A 22,286-nucleotide genomic window follows, 5' to 3' on the forward strand; every position below is an offset into this window, starting at 1 on the left:
ATCAAACATGATAGATATATTAATAATGTGCCTGGAAGCCAGGCTCCGGCTCATTATTTGAACAGAATGCTTTCCCCGATCTCCACTCAGTGATTCTGAGTAGAGATGTCCCGAACAGCATCCTGACAGCACCCCAAAAAGCCCTTTTTAGGGCTAGTACATCAGTCTGCATTTTTTTTCTCTCTGTAATCTAATTGCACTTGCCTGCCAGCGTGTATGTCAGGCCTACGGCGTGTACTGTGCCCACTACTGCCAGTGCCCAGTGCCACCACTAATATCTGGTGTCACAGTAGCTTGCATTTAAAAAAAATATACTATTTTTTCACTGTAATATAATTACAGTTGCCTGCAAGCCTGTGTGTCAGGCCTACAGCGTGTACTGTGCCCACTACTGCCAGTGCCCAGTTGCACCACTCATATCTGGTGTCACAGTAGCTTGCATTTAAAAATAAAAAACAATTTTTTCACTGTAACATAATTGCAGTTGCCTGCAAGCATGTGTGTCAGGCCTACAGCGTGTACTGTGCCCACTACTGCCAGTGCCCAGTTGCACCACTCATATCTGGTGTCACAGTAGCTTGCACGCATAGTACAACTAATCAAAAAGAAAAATGACAGGCAGAGGCAGGCCACCCCACAGGGGCCGTCATGGTCGTGGTGCTGTGATTTCCTTTGGCCCTAGAATAATGCCCAGTGTTCAGAGGCCACGTACCCTGAACTCGAAAAGTTCTGAGAAAATAGTTGACTGGCTTACACAGGACACCCAATCTTCTACAGCTTCAGCTTGGAACCTTGACGCACCATCCTCCTCCAGCTCAGCTTCGGGCACCTCTCAAGTTACCAAGTTACCACTCGCCCGCCTGCCGCCACCACCAACACTAGCACCACAGCTGCTTCACTTGATCTGTCAGAGGAGTTATTTACACATCAGTTGGAAGAAATGAGTGATGCGCAACCATTATTGCCAGAGGATGTAGATAACAGGGATATGTCTCAGTCAAGCAGCATTACACACATGGACGTACGGTGTGATGATGATGATGTTGTACCCACTGCTGCTTCCTTTGCTGAGTTGTCAGATACAAGTGAAGCTGTTGATGATGACGATGTGTCCGTGGATGTCACGTGGGTGCCCGCTCGAAGAGAAGAAGAACAGGGGGAAAGTTCAGATGGGGAGACAGAGAGGAGGAGGAGACGAGTTGGAAGCAGGAGGAGGTTGTCGCAAGGAGCTAGTGGCACAGTCAGACAGCATGTATCGGCACCCGGGGTCAGCCAGACAGCACGCCAATCAACGCATGCTGTTGCCACCACCAGAATGCCGTCATTGCAAAGCTCAGCAGTGTGGCATTTTTTTTGTGTGTCTGCCTCTGATAACAGCGATGCCATTTGCAACCTGTGCCAAAAGAAACTGAGTCGTGGGAAGTCCAACACCCACCTAGGTACAACTGCTTTGCGAAGGCACATGATCTCAAATCACAAACGCCTATGGGATCAACACATGATGAGTACAAGCAGCACACAAACTCAAAGCCACCATCCTCCTCCTGGTCCAGCATCTTCAGCCACGTCAACCACTGCTGTACTCCTTGCCCCCTCTCAAACATCCGCCACTCCGCCTCTCACCTTCAGCAGTTCCTGCTCATCTGCCCACAGTCAGGTGTCTGTCAAGGAAATGTTTGAGCGTAAGAAGCCAATGTCACAGAGTCACCCCCTTGCCCGGCATCTGACAGCTGGCTTGTCGGAACTCTTAGCCCGCCAGCTTTTACCATACAAGCTGGTGGAGTCTGAGGCCTTCAAAAAATTAGTAGCTATTGGGACACCACAGTGGAAGGTACCCGGCTGAAATTTCTTTTCACAAAAGGCAATCCCTAGCCTGTACTCTATTGTGGAAAAGGAAGTCATGCCATGTCTGGCACACAGTGTTGGGGCAAGGGCCCATCTGACCACTGATACCTGGTCTGCAAAGCACGGTCAGGGCAGGTATATCACGGCATTGTACTTGGGGGAACTTAAAAATATCCTGAGCATGGGTGCACGTAATAAGGTCATTAGCGCCGCAGAATATGCCTTTCTACTACCGGCAAAACCATTGGTAGCTACATTCTATGGCCTCCCCAAAGTACATAAGGGCACCTCTCCCCTTAAAGGTCGTCCAATTGTTTCAGGCGTCAACTGCTTAACACAGAACTGTGGTATTTATCTGGACCAGATTCTGAGGGAGTTCGTCGTGTCCCTCCCTACCTACACGAGGGACACGATGGACTTCCTCAATAAAATTAATACCCTGAATCTGGATCCAGTGTGTATACTTGGGAGTATCGACGTCGAAGCTCTCTATAGCTCCATACCACATGAGCAGGGACTCAGAGCGGTTGACTACTATCTTAGAACCAGGGGTACTCATTGTTTTCCGCACAATGCCTTTATTCATGAGCTCTTGAGGTTCACCCTGAATCACAACTTCTTTCTTTTTGATGCACGGTTCTACCACCAGCTCAGGGGGACGGCGATGGGCAGCCCGTGTGCCCCGTCATACGCCAATCTCTTCCTGGGCTGGTGGGAGGACACTCACGTGTTTCCGGACCAGGTCGTCTGGTGGGCTGACTACATCCAGTTTTGGACCAGATATATAGACGATGTGTTTATTGTCTGGAAGGGTGATCCTCTCATCTTCAGACGGTTCGTCGTGGATCTTAATGAGAACAAGGTGGGTCTTAAGTTCACCTGTGAATGGGATTATGAGTCAATTACCTTCCTTGATGTAAGGGTCACTAAGGTGGGTGAAAATCTATCAACTAACATCTATCGGAAAAGCACGGCCACCAACTCTCTTCTTCATTGGAGCAGCTATCATCCCGCCCCTCTCAGACGGGGTATACCCAAAGGTCAATACCTTAGGGTCAGGAGAAACTGCTCCAATGATTCTTCTTTTTTTCATGAGGCTGGTAGGCTTCAGGATAGATTCCTGGCAAGGGGTTACCCCAGAGGAGTACTCCGGGAGGCTTTCAAGAGTGCATCTACCAGACCGCGGACTGAACTCTTAGTTCCAAGACGGAGAACCGATGACGGCCCTCAACCGGCACGGATCATCGCTAATTTTGACTCCGCTAACCGCGAAACAAGGGAAGTCCTTCACAAATATTGGCCGATTTTGCACATGGACGCTGATCTCTCGGACATCATAAGCAGATACCCCTCGGTCTCCTATAGACGCGGTAGGAGCCTTAGGGACCGCTTGGTTCGGAGCCACTTTTCACCACCTCTGAAGAGTGGCTCCTGGCTTGACCGGAAACCCATGGGTGTTTTCAAATGTGGTCGATGCAAGGCCTGCCAATATGTTTTGACTACTAAATCAGTCACCTGCTCGGCCACTGGTCACTCGTTTCAGGTCCGGGATTTCATCAACTGCCTGTCCAAGGGGCTTGTCTACTTATGTCAGTGCCCATGTCCCATGGACTACGTGGGTAAAACGATACGGGAGTTTAGGAGAAGAATCTTAGAACATGTCAATGATGTCATCAAGAAGGAGCCTACACCGGTGGCCACTCATGTTAACGACTGCCATGGTGGCGATCCTTCTTGTCTTCGGTTTTCGGTCCTTGAAGTGATACCCCCATCCCCACGAGGGGGTGACCTGGACAGGCGTATTCTACAGAAGGAGAGTGAGTGGATTCACAGGTTCCGCTCCCAATCAACCCGTGGACTTAACGAGCGTCTGACCTTTTCGTGCTTTTTATAATTATCTACTTCCCCTGTATGCCCACCTATATTCATCTTTTATATACCCACTTTCATCCATGCCTATTGTAAGAGAATGTCTGGAGTGGTAGTGGATGGAAGATATGTACCACCGGGGGTCGTGGCCCTGGTGGAGTAAGAGCAGGGTGGACAGGTTTCAGTTGTTGGTGTCAGTCTACACTGATCCTGGCAGGTTGGTTATCTCTGGCCTTAGTTGGGTAGGGAAGGAGTTAATCCTTCACTATGCTTGCTGGGTGTGGTCTTCCTGCTACACCCAGGGCTGTGGATATAGGTTTGAGGCTCACTGACTGTGGTGCTGCTGATGAAGTGTGGTCTCCTGTCTCACTGCAGGAAGCTGTATGGGAGGCTGATCGCTCGGTCGGGCTGAGCGCTGTAGTCCGCTCGTCTAACAAGAACTGCCCAATTGCTGCAGGCTCAGCGAAGGACCAAAAGAAGGGATCCTGTGGCCGGAGCCAATCCCTTGTCCAGGCCGACACGTGGCCTGTCTAACTTGCACGAACTTGGACAAACCCGCCCCATGACAAGGTGTAGTACTGACCACTGATGTGAGAGACTGTGTGAACAGGCACCAAGACGCCTGCAGCGTTTGGGGATCCGTTGTGGGAGGTGGGGTTTATGGACATTGCTGTTGTGTGAATTGCACAGTTTTGATGTGATGCACTGAAGTGAATAAAAGAGCACGGTTTGGACACAAAGCCTGTCTCCTGAGCCTCTATACTGCCACCGCTACCATCTGCCTACCAGAGCAAACCCCCACAATTGGTGGCTTCAGCGGGCAAACGGCAGTGAGGCTGAAAATTGTGCTGTTTGGACTGTATGTCATATATTAAGCCGGCAAGCTTTGTGGCTCCAGATAAGATGGAGGATGCCATTAGACACTTGGTGCAAAGTAATGAGGAGGCTACTCGGAGACATGAGGAAGCCCTGAGAGACCAGGGGCAGTTGAATAGTCTACTGGCCCAGCAACTGGCGACTATGCAGGAGTCCATGCGTGTGTTACATCAACAAGCCGTCTCGGGGGGAACCGCAATCCTACCTGCTGCCCGGGATAAGGTGCGCTCAGCGTTAAGGAAGATGGGCCCCGAGGATGATATCGAGGCGTTCCTGATGGTCTTCGAACGCACTGCGGAACAGGAAAGGTTACCGGCAGAACAGTGGGCCGAAGTAGTGGCGCCATTTTTAGTGGGTGACGCACAAAAGGCCTACTTCGACCTCAGTCAGGAGGAAGCCAAGAGCTATGAGAGGCTGAAGGGGGAGGTGTTGGCTCGTCTTGGGGTTAATACCTATGTGCGTGCACATCGAGTCTACCAGTGGGCTTTCTCAGAGTCCAAGCCTGCTCGGTCCCAGGCCTATGACCTGTTACACCTCGTAAAAAAATGGCTGCAGCCTGAGACATTGAGCCCCTCGCACATGGTGGAACGTGTGGTGGTGGATCGTTTGGTGCGTACCCTCCCAAGAGCAATACAGCGCTGGGTGGGACAAGGTGATCCAGGCACCCTGGATCAAGTTGTTGGCCTAGTCGAGAGATACATGGCAACCCAGGACTTGGTCCGAGAGTCCGCCTTCCTGCAAAAGCCGCGTTCACTCTCCCTGCCACAAGGGGGACCTGAGAAGGGGGCTCAACGGCTTAAGGGGGGGAGGTGATTTCCACTCCTGGGAGGCCAAACCTAGGGAGACGAGAGGCCCCGGGGATTAGATGTTGGCACTGTCAGGGCCTGGGACACATTGCTGCCAACTGCCCGAGGGCGGCAGAGCCCATGGACTGCGGGTTCGCACGACGGTCCTCCTTTTTCGGCCAGCCGGTGTATGTTGCTGCTTCGCTGCTATCCACTGATACACCCCCGTTGTGTGCCATCTCTATTAATGGACACCCAGTTAAGGCATTGCTAGACTCGGGGAGCTTAGTGACCCTTGTGCACGAGTCCCTGGTGGCCAGTCGCGGCCCAGGCAAGCAAACCATCAGGATTGTGTGCATTCATGGGGACCAGCGAGAATATCCTACAACCTGTGTGACCTTGTCTACCCTCGGAAGGGAGATACAGCAGGTGGTTGGGGTGGGGCGACAAATCCCTTACGCTGCCATCCTAGGTAGGGATTGTCCCCTGTTCTGGTCTCTCTGGGAGGGACGGGGTGCAGAGCCGGTGCCCGTTGATCCTGAAGAGGAGCTACCAGCTGTAGGGGTCACCAATAAGGAGGAAGAGTGTCAACCCGATAGCTTGTACCTAGAGGGGTTGGCTGGTGAGCCGGTGGCAGCCCCATCTGTTCCAGAACTAGAAGTATCCCGAGACACATTCGGGACCGCCCAGCTCCAGGATCCTACATTGTCACGGGCCAGAGAAGGGGTGACTGTCATCAATGGAGTGGCTCAGCACCCGGGAGCCGACTCGGAATTTCCCCACCTGGCCTGTAACCAGGACCTACTGTACCGGGTCGACAAAGTCCGGCAAGAGGTAATAGAACAGTTGGTGGTACCCCAGCCATACCGCCGCATGGTATTAGACCTAGCGCATACTCATGTGTTAGGAGGACATCTGGGGGTCCAGAAAACTCAGGAACGTATACTGCAGCGTTTCTATTGGCCGGGGATATATGAGGAAGTCAGGAGGTTTTGCCAGTTCTGTCCAGAGTGTCAGAGGACCAGCCCCCAGCCTCATTATCGTAGTCCCCTGGTGCCCATGCCCATTATTGAAGTACCTTTCGAAAGGGTTGCAATGGACCTGGTAGGCCCCATTAACAAGTCAGCCAGAGGCCACCAACATATCCTGGTCATAGTAGACTACGCTACTCGCTACCCTGAGGCGATACCCCTGCGCCACACGTCAGCCAAGCTGATAGCCAAGGAGCTGATGGGTATGTTCTCCCGGGTGGGGATCCCAAAGGAGATATTGACGGACCAAGGGACCCCTTTCATGTCCAAAGTGATGAGGGAGCTCTGCAAAATATTAAATATTAAGCACTTGCGTACTTCCGTCTATCACCCCCAAACTGACGGGCTGGTGGAACGCTTTAATAAGACCCTAAAGTCCATGCTCAAGAGAGCGGTGGCAAAAGATGGAAAGGACTGGGACCTCTTGCTGCCCTATGTGTTATTTGCGGTGCGAGAAGTGCCCCAGGCGTCCACGGGGTTCTCACCGTTTGAGCTGTTATATGGTAGGCATCCCCGAGGGCTGTTGGATATCGCTAAAGAGGCATGGGAGCAACAGCCTACCCCTCACAAAAGCATAGTTGAGCACATCGAGAAGATGCAGGACCGGATAGGAACAGTTCTGCCCATAGTCCGTGAACATATGGAAGCGGCACAGCTGGCCCAGAGCCGCATGTACAACCGGGCCGCCCAGGTAAGGACGTTTAACCCGGGCGACCGAGTGTTAGTACTAGTGCCCACCGTAGACAGCAAATTCCTGGCCAGGTGGCAAGGGCCATATGAGATAAGAGAGAAGTTAGGCCCTGTGAATTACAGGGTATACCAGCCAGGAAGGCGGAAGCCCGAGCAGGTGTACCACGTTAATTTACTGAAAGCCTGGAAAGATAGAGAAAGTCTCCTTGGGGATGACCCGCGCTTTGTCTTGGCTGCAGAGAACGTCCCCGGCCCTACAGTGGTACCAGAGGACACCCCTGCAGTAAAGATAGGTAGCGGTTTGTCGACTAAGCAGACTCAAGAAGTGAAGGCGTTCATTAGCAGGAATAAAGAAGTGTTCTCTGACCTTCCGGGACGTACCAATCTCGTCCAACATGACATTGTCACCGAGCCCCAGGAAAAGGTCCGTTTACGACCGTACCGGGTACCGGAGGCTCGGCGACAAGCCATTTCAGAGGAAGTAAAGTTTATGCTGAAGTTAGGGGTCATTGAGGAGTCTAGGAGCGAGTGGGCTAGCCCGATCGTTCTTATCCCAAAGCCCGACGGATCATTACGTTTTTGTAATGATTTCCGGAAACTAAACGAGATTTCAAAGTTTGACGCCTATCCCATGCCGCGAGTAGATGAGTTAATAGAGCGAATGGGTAAAGCCAGGTATTTCTCGGTGATAGATCTCACAAAAGGGTACTGGCAGGTACCTTTAACAGAGACAGCAAAAGAGAAGACCGCCTTTGTCACGCCGGAGGGGCTGTTCCATTATAGAGTGTTGCCCTTCGGGTTGCACGGTGCTCCAGCCACGTTTCAACGGCTGATGGATATCGTCCTCAGACCACATCTCCGGTATGCCTCAGCATATTTAGATGATATAATCATATTTAGCCAGGACTGGGAAAGTCACTTGTCGAAGGTTCAAGCAGTGATAGACTCGCTCAGGAAGGCAGGATTGACCGCCAACCCAAAAAAGTGCTCAGTGGGCCTGGAGGAAGCGAGGTATTTGGGTTATGTCATTGGACGGGGAGTCGTTAAGCCCCAAATAAATAAGATCGAGGCGATCCGAAATTGGCCTACACCCCTTACGACCAGGCAACTGCGGTCATTTTTAGGGATGGTAGGGTATTATATGCGGTTCATCCCACATTTCGCCACTATAGCTGCCCCGTTGACAGGACTCCTGAAAGGTAGGAAGTCGGTAATGGTTCGCTGGGATGAGCAGGCGGAAGAGGCGTTCTCCCGTTTGAAGTCGGCCCTATGCGGGTCCCCAGTTCTGGTGACGCCCGACTTCGGACGGGAGTTTATAGTCCAGACGGACGCCTCTGGAGTAGGCCTCGGGGCGGTACTCTCCCAGGAAATCAATGGTGAAGAACACCCCGTTGGTTTCCTGAGCCGCAAGCTCACCCCAGCGGAAACCCGGTACAGCGTGGTAGAAAGAGAATGCCTCGCCATCAAGTGGGCACTTGAATCTCTCAGGTATTACCTGTTGGGGAGAAGGTTCCGTCTGGTGACTGACCACTCCCCTCTCCGGTGGATGAGCCAGGCTAAGGAGGGGAGCGCTCGGGTCACCAGATGGTTCTTATCCCTCCAGAATTTTAAATTCAGGGTTGAGCACAGGGCAGGTCGCCTGCAAGGGAACTCTGATGCCCTGTCCCGGGTACACTGCTATATGTGTGTTCACCCCGGTAGGATTGAACAGGGTCCTCAAGCCTTCAGGGGTGAACAAAGGGGGGGGGGGATATGTAAGAGAATGTCTGGAGTGGTAGTGGATGGAAGATATGTACCACCGGGGGTCGTGGCCCTGGTGGAGTAAGAGCAGGGTGGACAGGTTTCAGTTGTTGGTGTCAGTCTACACTGATCCTGGCAGGTTGGTTATCTCTGGCCTTAGTTGGGTAGGGAAGGAGTTAATCCTTCACTATGCTTGCTGGGTGTGGTCTTCCTGCTACACCCAGGGCTGTGGATATAGGTTTGAGGCTCACTGACTGTGGTGCTGCTGATGAAGTGTGGTCTCCTGTCTCACTGCAGGAAGCTGTATGGGAGGCTGATCGCTCGGTCGGGCTGAGCGCTGTAGTCCGCTCGTCTAACAAGAACTGCCCAATTGCTGCAGGCTCAGAGAAGGACCAAAAGAAGGGATCCTGTGGCCGGAGCCAATCCCTTGTCCAGGCCGACACGTGGCCTGTCTAACTTGCACGAACTTGGACAAACCCGCCCCATGACAAGGTGTAGTACTGACCACTGATGTGAGAGACTGTGTGAACAGGCACCAAGACGCCTGCAGCGTTTGGGGATCCGTTGTGGGAGGTGGGGTTTATGGACATTGCTGTTGTGTGAATTGCACAGTTTTGATGTGATGCAATAAAAGAGCACGGTTTGGACACAAAGCCTGTCTCCTGAGCCTCTATACTGCCACCGCTACCATCTGCCTACCAGAGCAAACCCCCACACTATTTACACTGTAATTTTCCCGTTGCCTCGCTGTCTGGGCCTCGGTGCGGGATCTCCCCTGCTCCGTGGGTGTCCCTTTAGCACCTATGGCCTCAGTAAAAATAGTATGTTTTCCCTTGTCACTTAGCCAGGGTACGTAAAGTACCCGAATGTCACTTATTTGGGGTGTTCTTGTACCTCTTCACACCCCCTTGTGGGCGCCCTCGCTATCATCGAGGTAGCCCTACCTCTGCATCTAAGTAGTTTTTTATATATATAATCATTATCATTTTTTCCTGGCACATATGTTTTCCCTCGCCCCCCATTTTGCCCATTTTTTCTTTTTCTTTTATTCTTCATTGTATGCCCATTACTTTCACCATTACCCTGTGTAGCAGTTACCCTATTTATTGATATATGCGGTCTACATACCATACTGTTGGTCCGGCAGTGACATGGTGCATTACTTCCGGGTTGCGTTCCACGCTGGCACGCACATGGCACGCCACACACCGTACTTCCGGTCTGGCGGCAACATGACTGCGTCACCTCCGGCGTGCGTTCCACCTTGGCACGCACGTCATATGCCAGTTATACAGGGCCCATCATCTGGCTGGACGCACCTTAGCGTGCGTTCCACCCTGGAACGCACTAATCACGGCGGCTGTATTCTAGCCGCCCCGCCTCCTGGGTATTTGCTACATCGTATGTAATGGGCGCATAGGGTATTTAAAGGGCAGGGCAATACAGCATTACCGCCCCAGACCCTCTTCCTTACACCTACGGCGGCATTATGTAAGTACCAGTGCGCTATGTTTACCAGAGTTTCTATACGGCCTAGCCCCTGAGTCTAACTTCAGGCATATATGCATTTTAGGTATCTCTTTGGCGGGTAGCCCTACATCTTATGAGCTACAACCCAGCTATCGTATTCCTGGAGGGCTTATCAGGTATCTATATAGGATTCTCCTATCCTGGTTCTATTTGTTATTGGTTAGGATCATGTATTTAGGGATCATTATGTTCACCTTGTGTTTTATACAGCTAGGTGGATCCAGGGTGATTATTCTATATGCCCCTGCATGAGCCTCTTCATTAATTATCCTTAACCTAATCCTAATACCTTCGCCAATTACAGGTACTCACTATCACTGTATCTTCTTAGCGCTAAGGATGTATTTCTTTCCTTTTTTGCTTTATATGTGCTTACCCAAGCCTTTGTTCTCTATATAGATTTGCAGTTTGCATCTAGGCGGTGGATTTCGCTAACCGTGCCGCCGAGTTGACCGTATGTAATCTGCCATTTGGCAACTACTTACCAATTCTGGGTCTGTTATTGCGTTATAAGTGTCTATCTATCCACGCATTTATCTACGCACGTATCTTTGGACTGGGCCTGCCATCGCTATTGTCACGGGCCTCCCGTCCTTATTATACCTACCCTGCATAACCCCCTGATGATCCCACTGCTGTGGGTGAAACGTGTCGGGATTGTAGGTCATCTATGGTTATTATATAATTGTGTTTATTTGTGCGTGTGTCTGTTTGTGTATATATATATATATATATATTTTTTATCCTCTTGGTGGACCCTGTACCTCCTGGCATATTGTCACGAGGGCAGTATACAGTGGACACCTCTCAAACTTTTTGACTGTGTGCTAGTAATCCGCTCTAGTTATCCGTTAGGGCACCACTCCTTACCTATCTTCCTCCACTGTTCACTATAATAGGGACAGTCAGGAGTTTGATATTAGGTACGTGGACAGGGCGTCCCCACCACCAGGAGACGTCCCTGGGCAGAGGACCAGTTTAGGGTATCAGTGCTAGGGATTTTTCTTCCCCACCACTTACCCAGTGCATCTGACTGTATCCTGGCCTCTCACCTCGGATCAACTATTGCGAGTTTTTGTGTTGTTGTATATATTTATATTCCTTATTAAATTTAGTCACCTCATGTTATATCAGGGTACCCTAGCTGGACTTCTTGTTTTCTATATAAATACTCTGATTTGATATATTATTGGCATCTTCATTGCTGGACTTTTCAGGTATATCACGTACACTGCGCATTGGCTAAACCTGCTGACGGCTGCCAAGCATGTAATGCGTGGCTCTGCAGAGGAGTTGGTGACACCGCCACGACTTGCAGGCAGGCCTGCTGCCACCTCCTCTACTCCTCCTACTCCATCTTCTTCGCTAACCTCCTCGGCTGAGTCCTCTTCTGCTGCTGCGTCTTGCTCCACATCAACTGCACCCCCCCAGCTCCCCAGGGGCTATTCCACATCCCGGATACGACAGTGTCACGCCGTCTTGGGGTTGACTTGCCTGAAAGCAGAGAGTCACACCGGACCAGCACTCCTGTCCGCCCTGAACGCACAGGTGGATCAGTGGCTGACTCCGCACCAACTGGAGATCAGCAAAGTGGTGTGTGACAACGGAAGCAATTTGTTGGCGGCATTGAATTTGAGCAAGTTGTCACATGTGCCGTGCATGGCACATGTGTTTAATCTGATTGTACAACGCTTTGTGCATAAGTACCCAGGCTTACAGGACGTCCTCAAGCAGGCAAGGAAGGTGTGTGGCCATTTCAGGCGTTCCTACAGTACATGGCCATGGCGCACTTTTCAGATATTCAGCGGCGAAACAACATGCCAGTGAGGCGCTTGATTTGCAACAGTCCAACACGTTGGAATTCAACACTCCTAATGTTCGACCGCCTGCTCTAACAAGAAAAAGCCGCCAACGAGTATTTGTATGACCGGGGTGCTAGGACAGCCTCTGCGGAGCTGTGATTTTTTTTTTTGCCACGTTACTGGATGCTCATGTGCAATGCCTGTAGGCTCATGCGTCCTTTTGAGGAGGTGACAAACCTAGTCAGTCGCACCGAAGGCACCATCAGCGACATCATCCCATTTGTTTTCTTCCTGGAGCGTGCTCTGCGAAGAGTGCTGGATCAGGCCGTAGATGAGCGTGAAGAGGAAGAGTTGTGGTCACCATCACCACCAGAAACAGCCTTATCAGCATCGCTTGCTGGACCTGCGGCAACGCTGGAAGAGGTGTCTGAGGAAGAGGAGTCAGAGGAGGAATGTGGCTTTGAGGAGGAGGAAGACCAACCACAGCAGGCATCCCAGGGTGCTCGTTGTCACCTATCTAGAACGACCTGTACTGGGAGGCCACGCTACTAGACCCCCGGTATAAGCAGAAAGTGGCTGAAATGTTACCGAATTACCGGAAGTCGGAAAGGATGCAGCAGTTCCAAAACAAGTTAAAAAGTATGCTTTACACAGCGTATAAGGGTGATGTCACAGCACAACAGGAATCTAACAGGGGAAGAGGTGAAAGTAATCCTCCTCCTACCACGACCATGCCAGCAAGGACAGGATGCTTTACAGACGTGTTGTTGATAGGGACATGCAGAGCTTTTTAAGTCCTACGCATCGCCACAGCCCTTCGGTGTCCACCCTCAGAGAACGACTCGACCGACAGGTAGCAGACTACCTCGCCTTAACTGCAGATATCGACACTCTGAGGAGCGATGAACCCCTTGACTACTAGGTGTGCAGGCTTGACCTGTGGCCTGAGCTATCCCAATTTGCGATAGAACTTCTGGCCTGCCCCGCTTTAAGTGTCCTGTCAGAAAGGACCTTCAGCGCAGCAGGAGGTATTGTCACTGAGAAGAGAAGTCGCCTAGGTCAAAAAAGTCTAGATTACCTCACCTTTATTAAGATGAATGAGGCATGGATCCCGAAGGGACTGACAGTGGGGGATGCATTTGACTAAAACAAGCCTGATGAGATGCCTTGGGCTATAAAATGGTCCACACGCTGCTGTATTTAATCTCTGCATGCCGGGTGACTTGCGTTGCGTGACTTCTCTGCCACCAACTAGGGTTCAAGCCGCAATGTTTTATTGCACTTTCTGCCTGGAAAACATCAATTTTACATGCCTAATTTTTCTGGCCTCTGGTGCTGCACTGTGGCTGCAAAAAAAAAAAAAAAAAAAGGCACATACATGTGTCAATTCCCCTTCGTGATCGTTACCTTGTTGTGGTGAAGGGGCTTGCGTATCACAATGAAGCAATCACCTCTATGAGTGTGTTGGCAATGTTGGCACACCCCAGATGATAAGGTCGTTGCTTCATTGTGAACAGACCAAAAGCGATTGGCTGGATAATTTTGCATAGAAAAAACATTAATTTTCTTTGTGATCATCTAAGGTGATCATTAAAGCCTACTAGGCCAACAATGGGCCCACACTGCAGAATTATAGACAGAGCCGGACTGGGGGCGCAGCCTTGGGGGGAGGCGAACATGACGGGGGGCTGGTTTGAGGGAGCCCCTGGGGAGGGATTGGTCAGTTTAAGTTATGGGGGCGGTGGAACGAGGGGTTAAATAGGTGAGGGCCCGGGATGAAGGAGGCCATTTTGTGGAAAGAACGGAGCTGTATACATCTACACTCCTTGCGGTCACTTACATTTATCATGGACGTAGAGTCACTCCTGTCGGATCCCAGGTCGGCAGCAGCTGCTCGGGGACCCGGCTGGCTCCAGGAGTAGGTCCAGCAGCTGCTCAGAGGGGCGGCTGAGGCTCCCGCTTCGCCTCAGCCACGGGCATCCCGGCCGCCGGCGCGCCTCAGCCCAGATATGGCCTCCCCTCGGGCTCAGCGCCGCAGACGGAGCCCTGCTTTTCAGGACCCTTCACGCCTGCAGGCGCCGGGTGCAGCTCCTTCCCGGGCGCCCAGACGTGGAAGGAATCCAGCCAGTAGGCGGAGCCCTCAGGCAGGCCTCAGTAGGCCTCATCAGCAGCGCAGCAGCGCCACCTTGTGGTCGGGACCGGGAACGGCGGGCTCTCTCCAGGATTCTGATGTGGATGAGGCCCCTCAGCCAGAGCAGTGTTCCAGAGGGCACGGGGCTGCTGCGGACCTTGGCAGCAGGCCCTCGTCGGCCAGGCAAGTTGAGGAGGAAGTCGTCGCCGAGCAAGTCGTTTCCAGAGAGGATCCGGAAGATCACGTCCCTGGCCCCAGCCCGGCCAGGGGACATCCGTGGGAGCTCGCTGTGCCAGGACCGTCTCAGAGGACCGAGCGGCGGGAGTCAGGACCTTCGGCTGATGGGGTCACAGCACCCAGGCAGCCAGGTGAGGCACCTTGGGGACCTTTATGTCAGTTAGTGTCTGGGGGGGCTGGGGGGTCTCAGTCGGATTTGAGTAAGGGACTGGGACAGCTCTTGGGGGGTTTGGTGGGGTTGTTAGCAAATTTGGGGGCGGCAGGGAATCCCGTGTTACCGTTGGGGGGGCTTGGGGGGTGGCGTCTGCGGGGCGGTAGCGTCAGGGCCATTGCCGGCGTGGGGTGTGGGGGCGGTCGCTGGGGGGCCGCCAGCTTCGAGTACACCCACGGTGGTTTCATGTGGGACTTCGGCGTCAGTTCAGACGCAGGTAGGTGGGTCTGATCAGGAGGATGGAATGCGGTTAGACGATAGGGCTAAGGGGGAAGTTTATGTTTGTTTCGAGGGCCCGTTGGGGGCACATTTGAAGCAGGAGGTTAGGGAGCGCATTTGGAAAGGGGAGTATGTGGATATATTTTCCTTACTCCCTTTGGACAGGTTCAATTTGGATAGGGCGCGAAAGGATGAGGGTAAGAGGGAGGACGAGGAGAAGCATAGGCACCGACTGATACCGCGGACGTTCCCTAACTGGTTGCAGGCGTTCGCGATATTGGCCAGTGTGATAGGGGAGAAGGCGCCGGAGTGCTGCTCCGCGCTTTTTTGTTACCTGGATGCTATTGGGGAAGCTTACCGGGTGTATGGGGGTATGGCCTGGCTGCGTTACGACGAACAGTTTAGGCAGCGGAAGGCGGTACGCCCTAGCATCAAATGGGACCACAAGGATATCGCTTTGTGGCTCCAAGTGACGGCGCCGGTTTGGTCGGGTCAGCCCTTTCGGAGCGAATCAGGGCCGGGGGGACAATCCGGATTCGCGGCAGCATCTGCGAAGGGGTTGTGTTTTTTATTCAATGAAGGGGGGTGTAAATTTGGAGCCAAGTGCAAATTTAAGCACGAATGTTCCACCTGTGGCGGGTCTCACGGAGCCACGCGTTGCTTTAGAGGGGCAAGACAGAAGGGGGGCGAGAGTTCAGGAAAAGGGGGAGACGCCAGTGCGGCTGGAAGAGATGGACCGGTTTCTCGCTAGATATCCGGATAGGGGGGCTGCGCAATTGTTGCGGGAAGGTTTTTCGGGGGGGGTTTAAAATTCAGTTTGTTCCATCGGGGCCTGTGTTGCTTAAGAAGAACTTGCAGTCGGCAAGGGAGCACCCTGATGTGGTGACTAAAAAGTTAGAGAAGGAAGTTTGACTGGGAAGGATGGCTGGCCCGTTTTTGGAACCACCTTTGCAGAACTTGCGTGTGTCGCCTCTGGGGGTGGTCCCAAAGAAGGAGGCGAATACGTTTCGCCTGATTCAACATCTATCCTTTCCTAAGGGATCGTCGGTCAACGATGGTATTGACCCGACGCTGTGCTCGGTAGTCTATACCTCGTTTGATGCGGCAGTGAAGTGGGTTAGGAAGTTTGGGAGGGGTGCGTTGATGGCGAAAACAGATATTGAGTCAGCTTTTAGGTTGTTGCCGGTGCACCCAGAGAGCCTGCATTTGTTGGGATGTTTTTGGGAGGGTAAGTTTTTTGTTGATCGTTGTTTGCCAATGGGGTGTTCGTTGTCCTGCGCGTATTTTGAGAAGTTCAGTTCTTTTCTAGAATGGGCGGTAGTGGATTCCTCCGGATGTGAATCACTTATTCACTATCTGGATGATTTCTTATGTATTGGCCCCCCGGGATCCAGGGTGTGCTCTTTACTGTTGCACACGATGGAGGCGTTGTTTGATTCCTTTGGGGTTCCCTTGGCAGCAGGGAAAACGGTGGGGCCGACCACGGAATTGAGCTTCCTAGGCATAGTGATTGACTCAGTGAGGATGGAATGTAGGCTGCCCTTGGACAAGGTGGAGGACTTGAGAATGGAGGTCGACAGGGCGAGGCGACTGCAGAAAATCCAATTGCGGAGCCTACAGTCACTCCTGGGGAAATTGAATTTCGCCTGTAGGATTATCCCCATGGGTAGGGTATTTAGTAGGCGTTTGGCGGTGGTGGCGCCGCACCATTTTATTAGATTGGGGAAGGAGCTTAGGGCGGATTTGCAAGTTTGGGCATCGTTTCTGGAGTGTTATAATGGCAGAGGTCTGTTTATGGGTGAGGTGGTAGACTCCTTCGATTTTGACCTTTTCTCTGACGCGGCGGGGGGAGGCGGTTTCGGGGTCTATTGTGGGGGGCAGTGGTGTGCGGGGGGTTGGCCTGATACCTGGGTGGAGAGAGGCTGGGTCAAGAATTTAGCGTTGCTGGAATTGTTCCCCATTGTGGTGGCAGTAATGTTATGGGGGGAGGAGTTTAGGAACAAGAAGGTTCGTTTTCATTGTGACAACTTGGGGGTGGTGCAAGCGATTAACGGGTTGTCAGCTTCTTCACCGTTGGTGGTGCGTCTGTTGCAGAGGCTGGTGCTGGAGTGCTTGTCACTCAATGCGTGGGTGGTAGCAGTGCATGTACCGGGGGTTGATAACTGTATTGCTGATGCTCTCTCTCGTTCACAGTGGAAGCGTTTCTGCCAGCTGGCCCCGGGGGCAGAGGAGCGCGGGCTGGACTGCCCGAGTGGCCTGTGGGAACTTCTGGAGACACCGTAGCGGGTCTCATACGGGCTTCACTTGCACCCGGTACGTGGGAGACATATGATAGGGCATGGCAATGCTGGGAGGATTGGAAGACCAGGTTGGCTGTTGTGTCGGATGACTTTGAGATTCCCTTGCTACTGTTCATTGGGCATTGTAGAGAGGAGGGGTGGTCTGCCTCTAGGATTAATAGTTGTGTTTCAGGATTGGCTTTTGGTTTTCGTCTTAGGGATCTGCCGGACGTCACCAAGTCTTTTCTGGTGGTGAGGGCTTTGAAGGGTTGGCGGCATTCTCAGTCAGGGCAGGATGACCGTAGGCCGGTGTCTTTTGCTTTGCTGTTGAGGCTGGGGGATCAACTAGTCGACGTTTGTGCCTCGCCGTGGGAGTTACGTCTGTTTCGGTTGGCTTTTTCGCTGGCATTTTTTGGGGCCTTGCGTTTGGGCGAGTTGGTTTCTCCGTCGATTAAGAAACAGGGTGGTTTGTTTAGGGACGATGTAGACCTTTTTCAGGACAGGGTGGAGTTTCGTATTAGGAGGTCAAAAACTGATGTGGAAGGGAGAGGTCGGAAGGTTGTTCTGTTTGCGGTCCCGGGTTGCGCAATGTGTCCGGTATGTTGCTTGAGGGAGTACGGGGTTGCGGTGGTGGGGACGAATTCCCCTCTCTTAGTGCATGCGGACGGGTCTTTCCTTTCCCGTTTCCAGTTCACGGCGGTCTTTAAGCGGTGTCTAGGGCAGTTGGGCTTAGCGCTTGGGGGTTACTCTAGCCATTCTTTCAGAATTGGGGCAGCGACGGAGGCGGCCAGACGCTGATTGGGGCAGGACGTGATCATGCGGATAGGGAGGTGGGAATCGGTTCACTTTAGATCATATATTCGTCTAGATCGGTTGTGATATTGCATTGTATTCTGTCTCATCCCGCACGGTATGCTTTTGTTATTGTTATTTCGTTGCAGGTTCGGACCCAGCGCTAATCTGGATAATGGGTCACTCCTATGTTTTCTGGGGAGCCATCCGGGCAGCGGTTCGGCTGGATGGACAACAGTTGGGGATTGACCGGTCGGTGGCGGTGGTAAGATGGTTGGGGCGTAGGGGTATGGTGTGGGGGGACGTGTTACCTGAGGTCCACAAGTTTGTTAGGTTGGATAGGGTGCCGGATGTGTTGGTGTTGCACGTGGGGGGCAACGATTTGGGGGCGCGGCCGTTGCGGGAATTGGTGAAGGACGTTAAATTCGACCTACTCCGGTTGTGGGCGCTGTTCCCGGGTCTTATTTCCGTTTGGTCGAACATTGTTCCCCGCAAAGTGTGGAGGGGGGCGCGTTCGGTGGAGGGGATAAATAAGGCTAGGATAAAAGCTAACCGGGCCATAAGGCGGTTTATGGCAAGGAATGGGGCAGTGGTAGTACGGCATACCGAACTGGAAAAAGGGGTTGGAGCTTTTTGGCGGTTTGACGGCGTTCACTTGAACGCAGTGGGGATTGACATGTGGTGTCTGGCAATACAGGAAGGCATTGAGATAGCTTTGCAGATGTGGAGGGACGCACAGGCTTAAGGTGTCAAGCATGTGCGTTCATGGCGGTGGGAGGTCCTTGAAGTTGGAGAGATTCAGGTGACGAGGATGGGAGGGCCCCACGGTTGGGGCTGGACTCCTATGGCTGGTGGTCGGTTATGGCGGAATTTGGGCGAGCCGTCAGTGGTGCCTCCAAGCTGGTGCTTAACGGCTGGGGGCAAGTCGGCTCAAAAAGGATACTGGGAAAATTCCGAGGTTTGGGGCTTCCAGGACCTCCCCCGTGTTACTCACGTGAATTAAGTTGGTTATATCTTATGGGGATGTTTTGTGGGAAATAAAAGGTTAATTATTCATGTATATGTTTTCAATAAACGGCTGCTGTGGCCGATATAATCCAACTTGGTGTCCGTGTCTTATTGGGGTTCTGACGGGGCCAGTTTAGAGGGTTAGGGCTTGTGGTAAGTGAGTCAAGGGTTAGTAGGTGACTGATCATGAGGGGCGAGCGGGTAATAATCAATACTCAGTCATGTTTTCTGGGTCACTTAACTGTCACTGAACTACCTCAGCACGACCATAGGCTTTGAAAAACCGCCATCGACTGCAATCTCCCAAACGTGCGCACGAGCACAGTCATCACTACACCAAGATTGACGCATAGAGGAATAAAATTTATGTCATGAGTGTGTCAACTATTGACAACTCTTTGCGGTTGTCTAAACTCTATTCCATACATGTCCCCTGATAGGGGACGTAACAGGGATTAAACTGATAGGAATAGTACTACTTAACATACCACTCATATTGGGATTGCACGGCCCATGCGCCGTTCCCCAAATTGGAAGTAAGAGGACCAACCAAGCATCTTTTTCCATCTCCCGGTTCCTAAAATCTATTCCATACACGTCCCCTGATAGGGGACGTAACAGGGATTAAACTGATAGGAATAGTACTACTTAACATACCACTCATATCTGTTAGCACAGTAAATTGCACGGCGCACGCGCAGTGCCCCAAATTGGAAGTAAGAGGACCGACCAAGCATCTTTTTCCATCTCCCGGTTCCTAAAATCTATTCCATACACCGGCCCCTGATAGGGGACGTAACAGGAATTAAACTGATAGGTATAGTACTACTTAACATACCACTCATATCTGGTAGCACAGTAAATTGCACGGCGCACGCGCAGTGCCCCAAATTGGAAGTAAGAGGACCGACCAAGCATCTTTTTCCATCTCCCGGTACCTAAAATCTATTCCATACACCGGCCCCTGATAGGGGACGTAACAGGGATTAAACTGATAGGAATAGTACTACTTAACATACTACTCATATCGGGTAGCACAGTAAATTGCACGGCCCACGCGCAGTGCCCCAAATTGGAAGTAAGAGGACCGACCAAGCATCTTTTTCCATCTCCCGGTTCCTAAAATCTATTCCATACACCACACCGGCCCCTGATAGGGGACAAAACAGAGATTAAACTGGTAAGAACAGATTTTTTTAATTTAAAAAAAAAAGAGGACAGCCTCTGCGGAGCTGGGTGTTTTTTGGCCGCGTTACTGAACGCTCATGCACAATGGCTGTAGGCTCATACGTCCTTTTGCGGAGGTGACAAACCTGGTCAGTCAAGCCCAAGGCAACATCATCGACCTCATCCCATATGCGTTTTTTCTGGAGCGTGCCCTGCTAAAAGTGCTGGATCAGGCCGTAAATGAGCATGAAGAGGAAGAGTTGTGGTCACCATCACAACCAGAAGCAGCCTTGTCGTCGTCGATTGCTGGACCTGCGACAATGCAGAGGGGAGTCTGAAGAAGAGGAGTCAGAGGAGGAAGGTGGCTTTGAGGAGGTGGAAGACCAACCACTGCAGGCGTCCCAGGGAGCTTGTTGTCACCTTTCGGGGACCCTTGGTGTTGTACGTGGCTGGGTGGAGGAAGAGACCTTCAATGACGTCAGTGAGGACAAGGAACGGGACATGGCTAGCTTGGTATCCAACCTTGTGCAAATGGGGAGTTTGCGGTTGTGCAAATGGACTGTTTGCGGTGCGTTAAACGGGGAGTTTGGACTGTCATAGTTTGGTCTGTCACTGTGAAGCGGGCGTAACCCTTACACTACCTGATCGATACAACATCATACCTGATATTTTAAAGCACATTATTCCAAACAATTTAGGAATGTTAGGTGATTTATGCCCTTTATGGATTAAAACCCGACTCTGCGTCAACTACGTAATTTTCAATGGGAGTTTTGCCATGGATCCCCCTCCGGCATGCCACAGTCCAGGTGTTAGTCCCCTTGAAACAACTTTTCCATCACTATTGTGGCCAGAAAGAGTCCCTGTGGGTTTTAAAATTCGCCTGCTTATTGAAGTCTATGGCGGTTCGCCCGTTCGCGAACATTTGCGGAAATTCGCGTTCGGCGTTCGCGAACGAAAATTTTTATGTTCGTGACATCTCTAATTCTGAGTGGTTAAATGTCCGTGGTGGGCATAACCACCAATCGCATTAGCCAACATTTGATACAGCAGGCGGCTATGGCGCTCGCTCCGCTCAAGAGCAGGCGCCATCTTTAAAGACCCGACATGTGCCGTACATGTATGGCGGATGTCGGGAAGTGGATAAGTAAAGCACTATTATTGACAAGACTAAGGGTCCTTGCATACAGGCCAAAGATTGTGAACATAAACTCACATTCATTTTCCTAATCATTACACCATGTAAACATGCCACAGATAAACCCACAAATTAGCAAATGCTCATTTGTCGTGTTATTGCATCTTTTATACAGCATTAAAAATCATTGTTTGTCATAGGGAAGTGCTGCTGACAAATAAAAACTACTAATCATAATTATCATATGTAAACTGTGCTTACCGAGCACCTATCGACGTGCTGTATCGTTGGTCAGTGCTCATTAACAGGGTTTTCGGGAGTTTGATATTGATGACCTATCCTCAAGTCAGGTCATCAATTTCTGATCAGTGAGGTTTCTTTCACTCCAGGCACCCCCACCGATCAGCTGCTTGAAGAGAGCTTGGAGCTCGAATCACATGGCCTATATGCAGCTCAAGGAGCTGTCAAAAATGAAATTAGGAATCTGATTGGTTGCTATGGGCAACTAAGCCAGTTCTACTTTACACCAGTTTGATAAATGACCCCATTAAATACCATGTGTACCTGGAACCTAAATAGAAGACATAAATAAGGCGAAACACAAAGTCATTCACATGCAAGTAGAAAGCAAATCACTAGTAATTAATCCGACCACACTAATCCCTATTTAACAAGGTGTTTCCCTATTTAAAGTTCTTCAAGAGACCATATACGGAACTATTCATTTCAATGGGTCCGCAAAAGATGCGGACAGCACTCTGTGTGCTGTCCGCATCCGTTGCTCCGTTCCGTGACCCCGCAAAAATTAGGAGACATGTCTTATTCTTCTCCGTTTTGCGGACAAGAATATGCATCTCTATAATGGGCCTCCTGTTCCGTTCCGCAACTTGCGGACCGCAAAAAACGGCACGGCCGTGTGCATGAGCCCTATGTGTT

The 22,286-nt window shown here is 51.4% G+C and overlaps 1 protein-coding gene across 1 annotated transcript; it reads left to right on the plus strand.

Moving 5' to 3' along the window:
- Nucleotides 1–5,450: 5,450 nt before the first annotated feature.
- Nucleotides 5,451–9,349, plus strand: LOC120991641. Its single transcript, XM_040420432.1, has 2 exons — nucleotides 5,451–6,209; nucleotides 9,134–9,349. Exons 1-2 carry the CDS (start codon nucleotides 5,517–5,519, stop codon nucleotides 9,290–9,292), a joined length of 852 nt encoding a protein of 283 aa, XP_040276366.1. The 5' UTR covers nucleotides 5,451–5,516; the 3' UTR covers nucleotides 9,293–9,349.
- The last annotated feature ends 12,937 nt before the right edge of the window (nucleotides 9,350–22,286 follow it).

This window comes from Bufo bufo, chromosome 2 (assembly GCF_905171765.1).
Source record: "Bufo bufo chromosome 2, aBufBuf1.1, whole genome shotgun sequence".
NCBI lineage: Eukaryota > Metazoa > Chordata > Amphibia > Anura > Bufonidae > Bufo > Bufo bufo.

What these genes read in the sequence shown, in the direction of transcription:
- LOC120991641 (XM_040420432.1), top strand. Translation starts at nt 5,517, where the DNA reads ATGGACTGCGGGTTCGCACGACGGTCCTCCTTTTTCGGCCAGCCGGTG. An exon ending in TCGACAAAGTCCGGCAAGAG is followed by an intron (nt 6,210 to 9,133) that starts GTAATAGAACAG and finishes GTCTCACTGCAG; the next exon opens with GAAGCTGTATGGGAGGCTGA.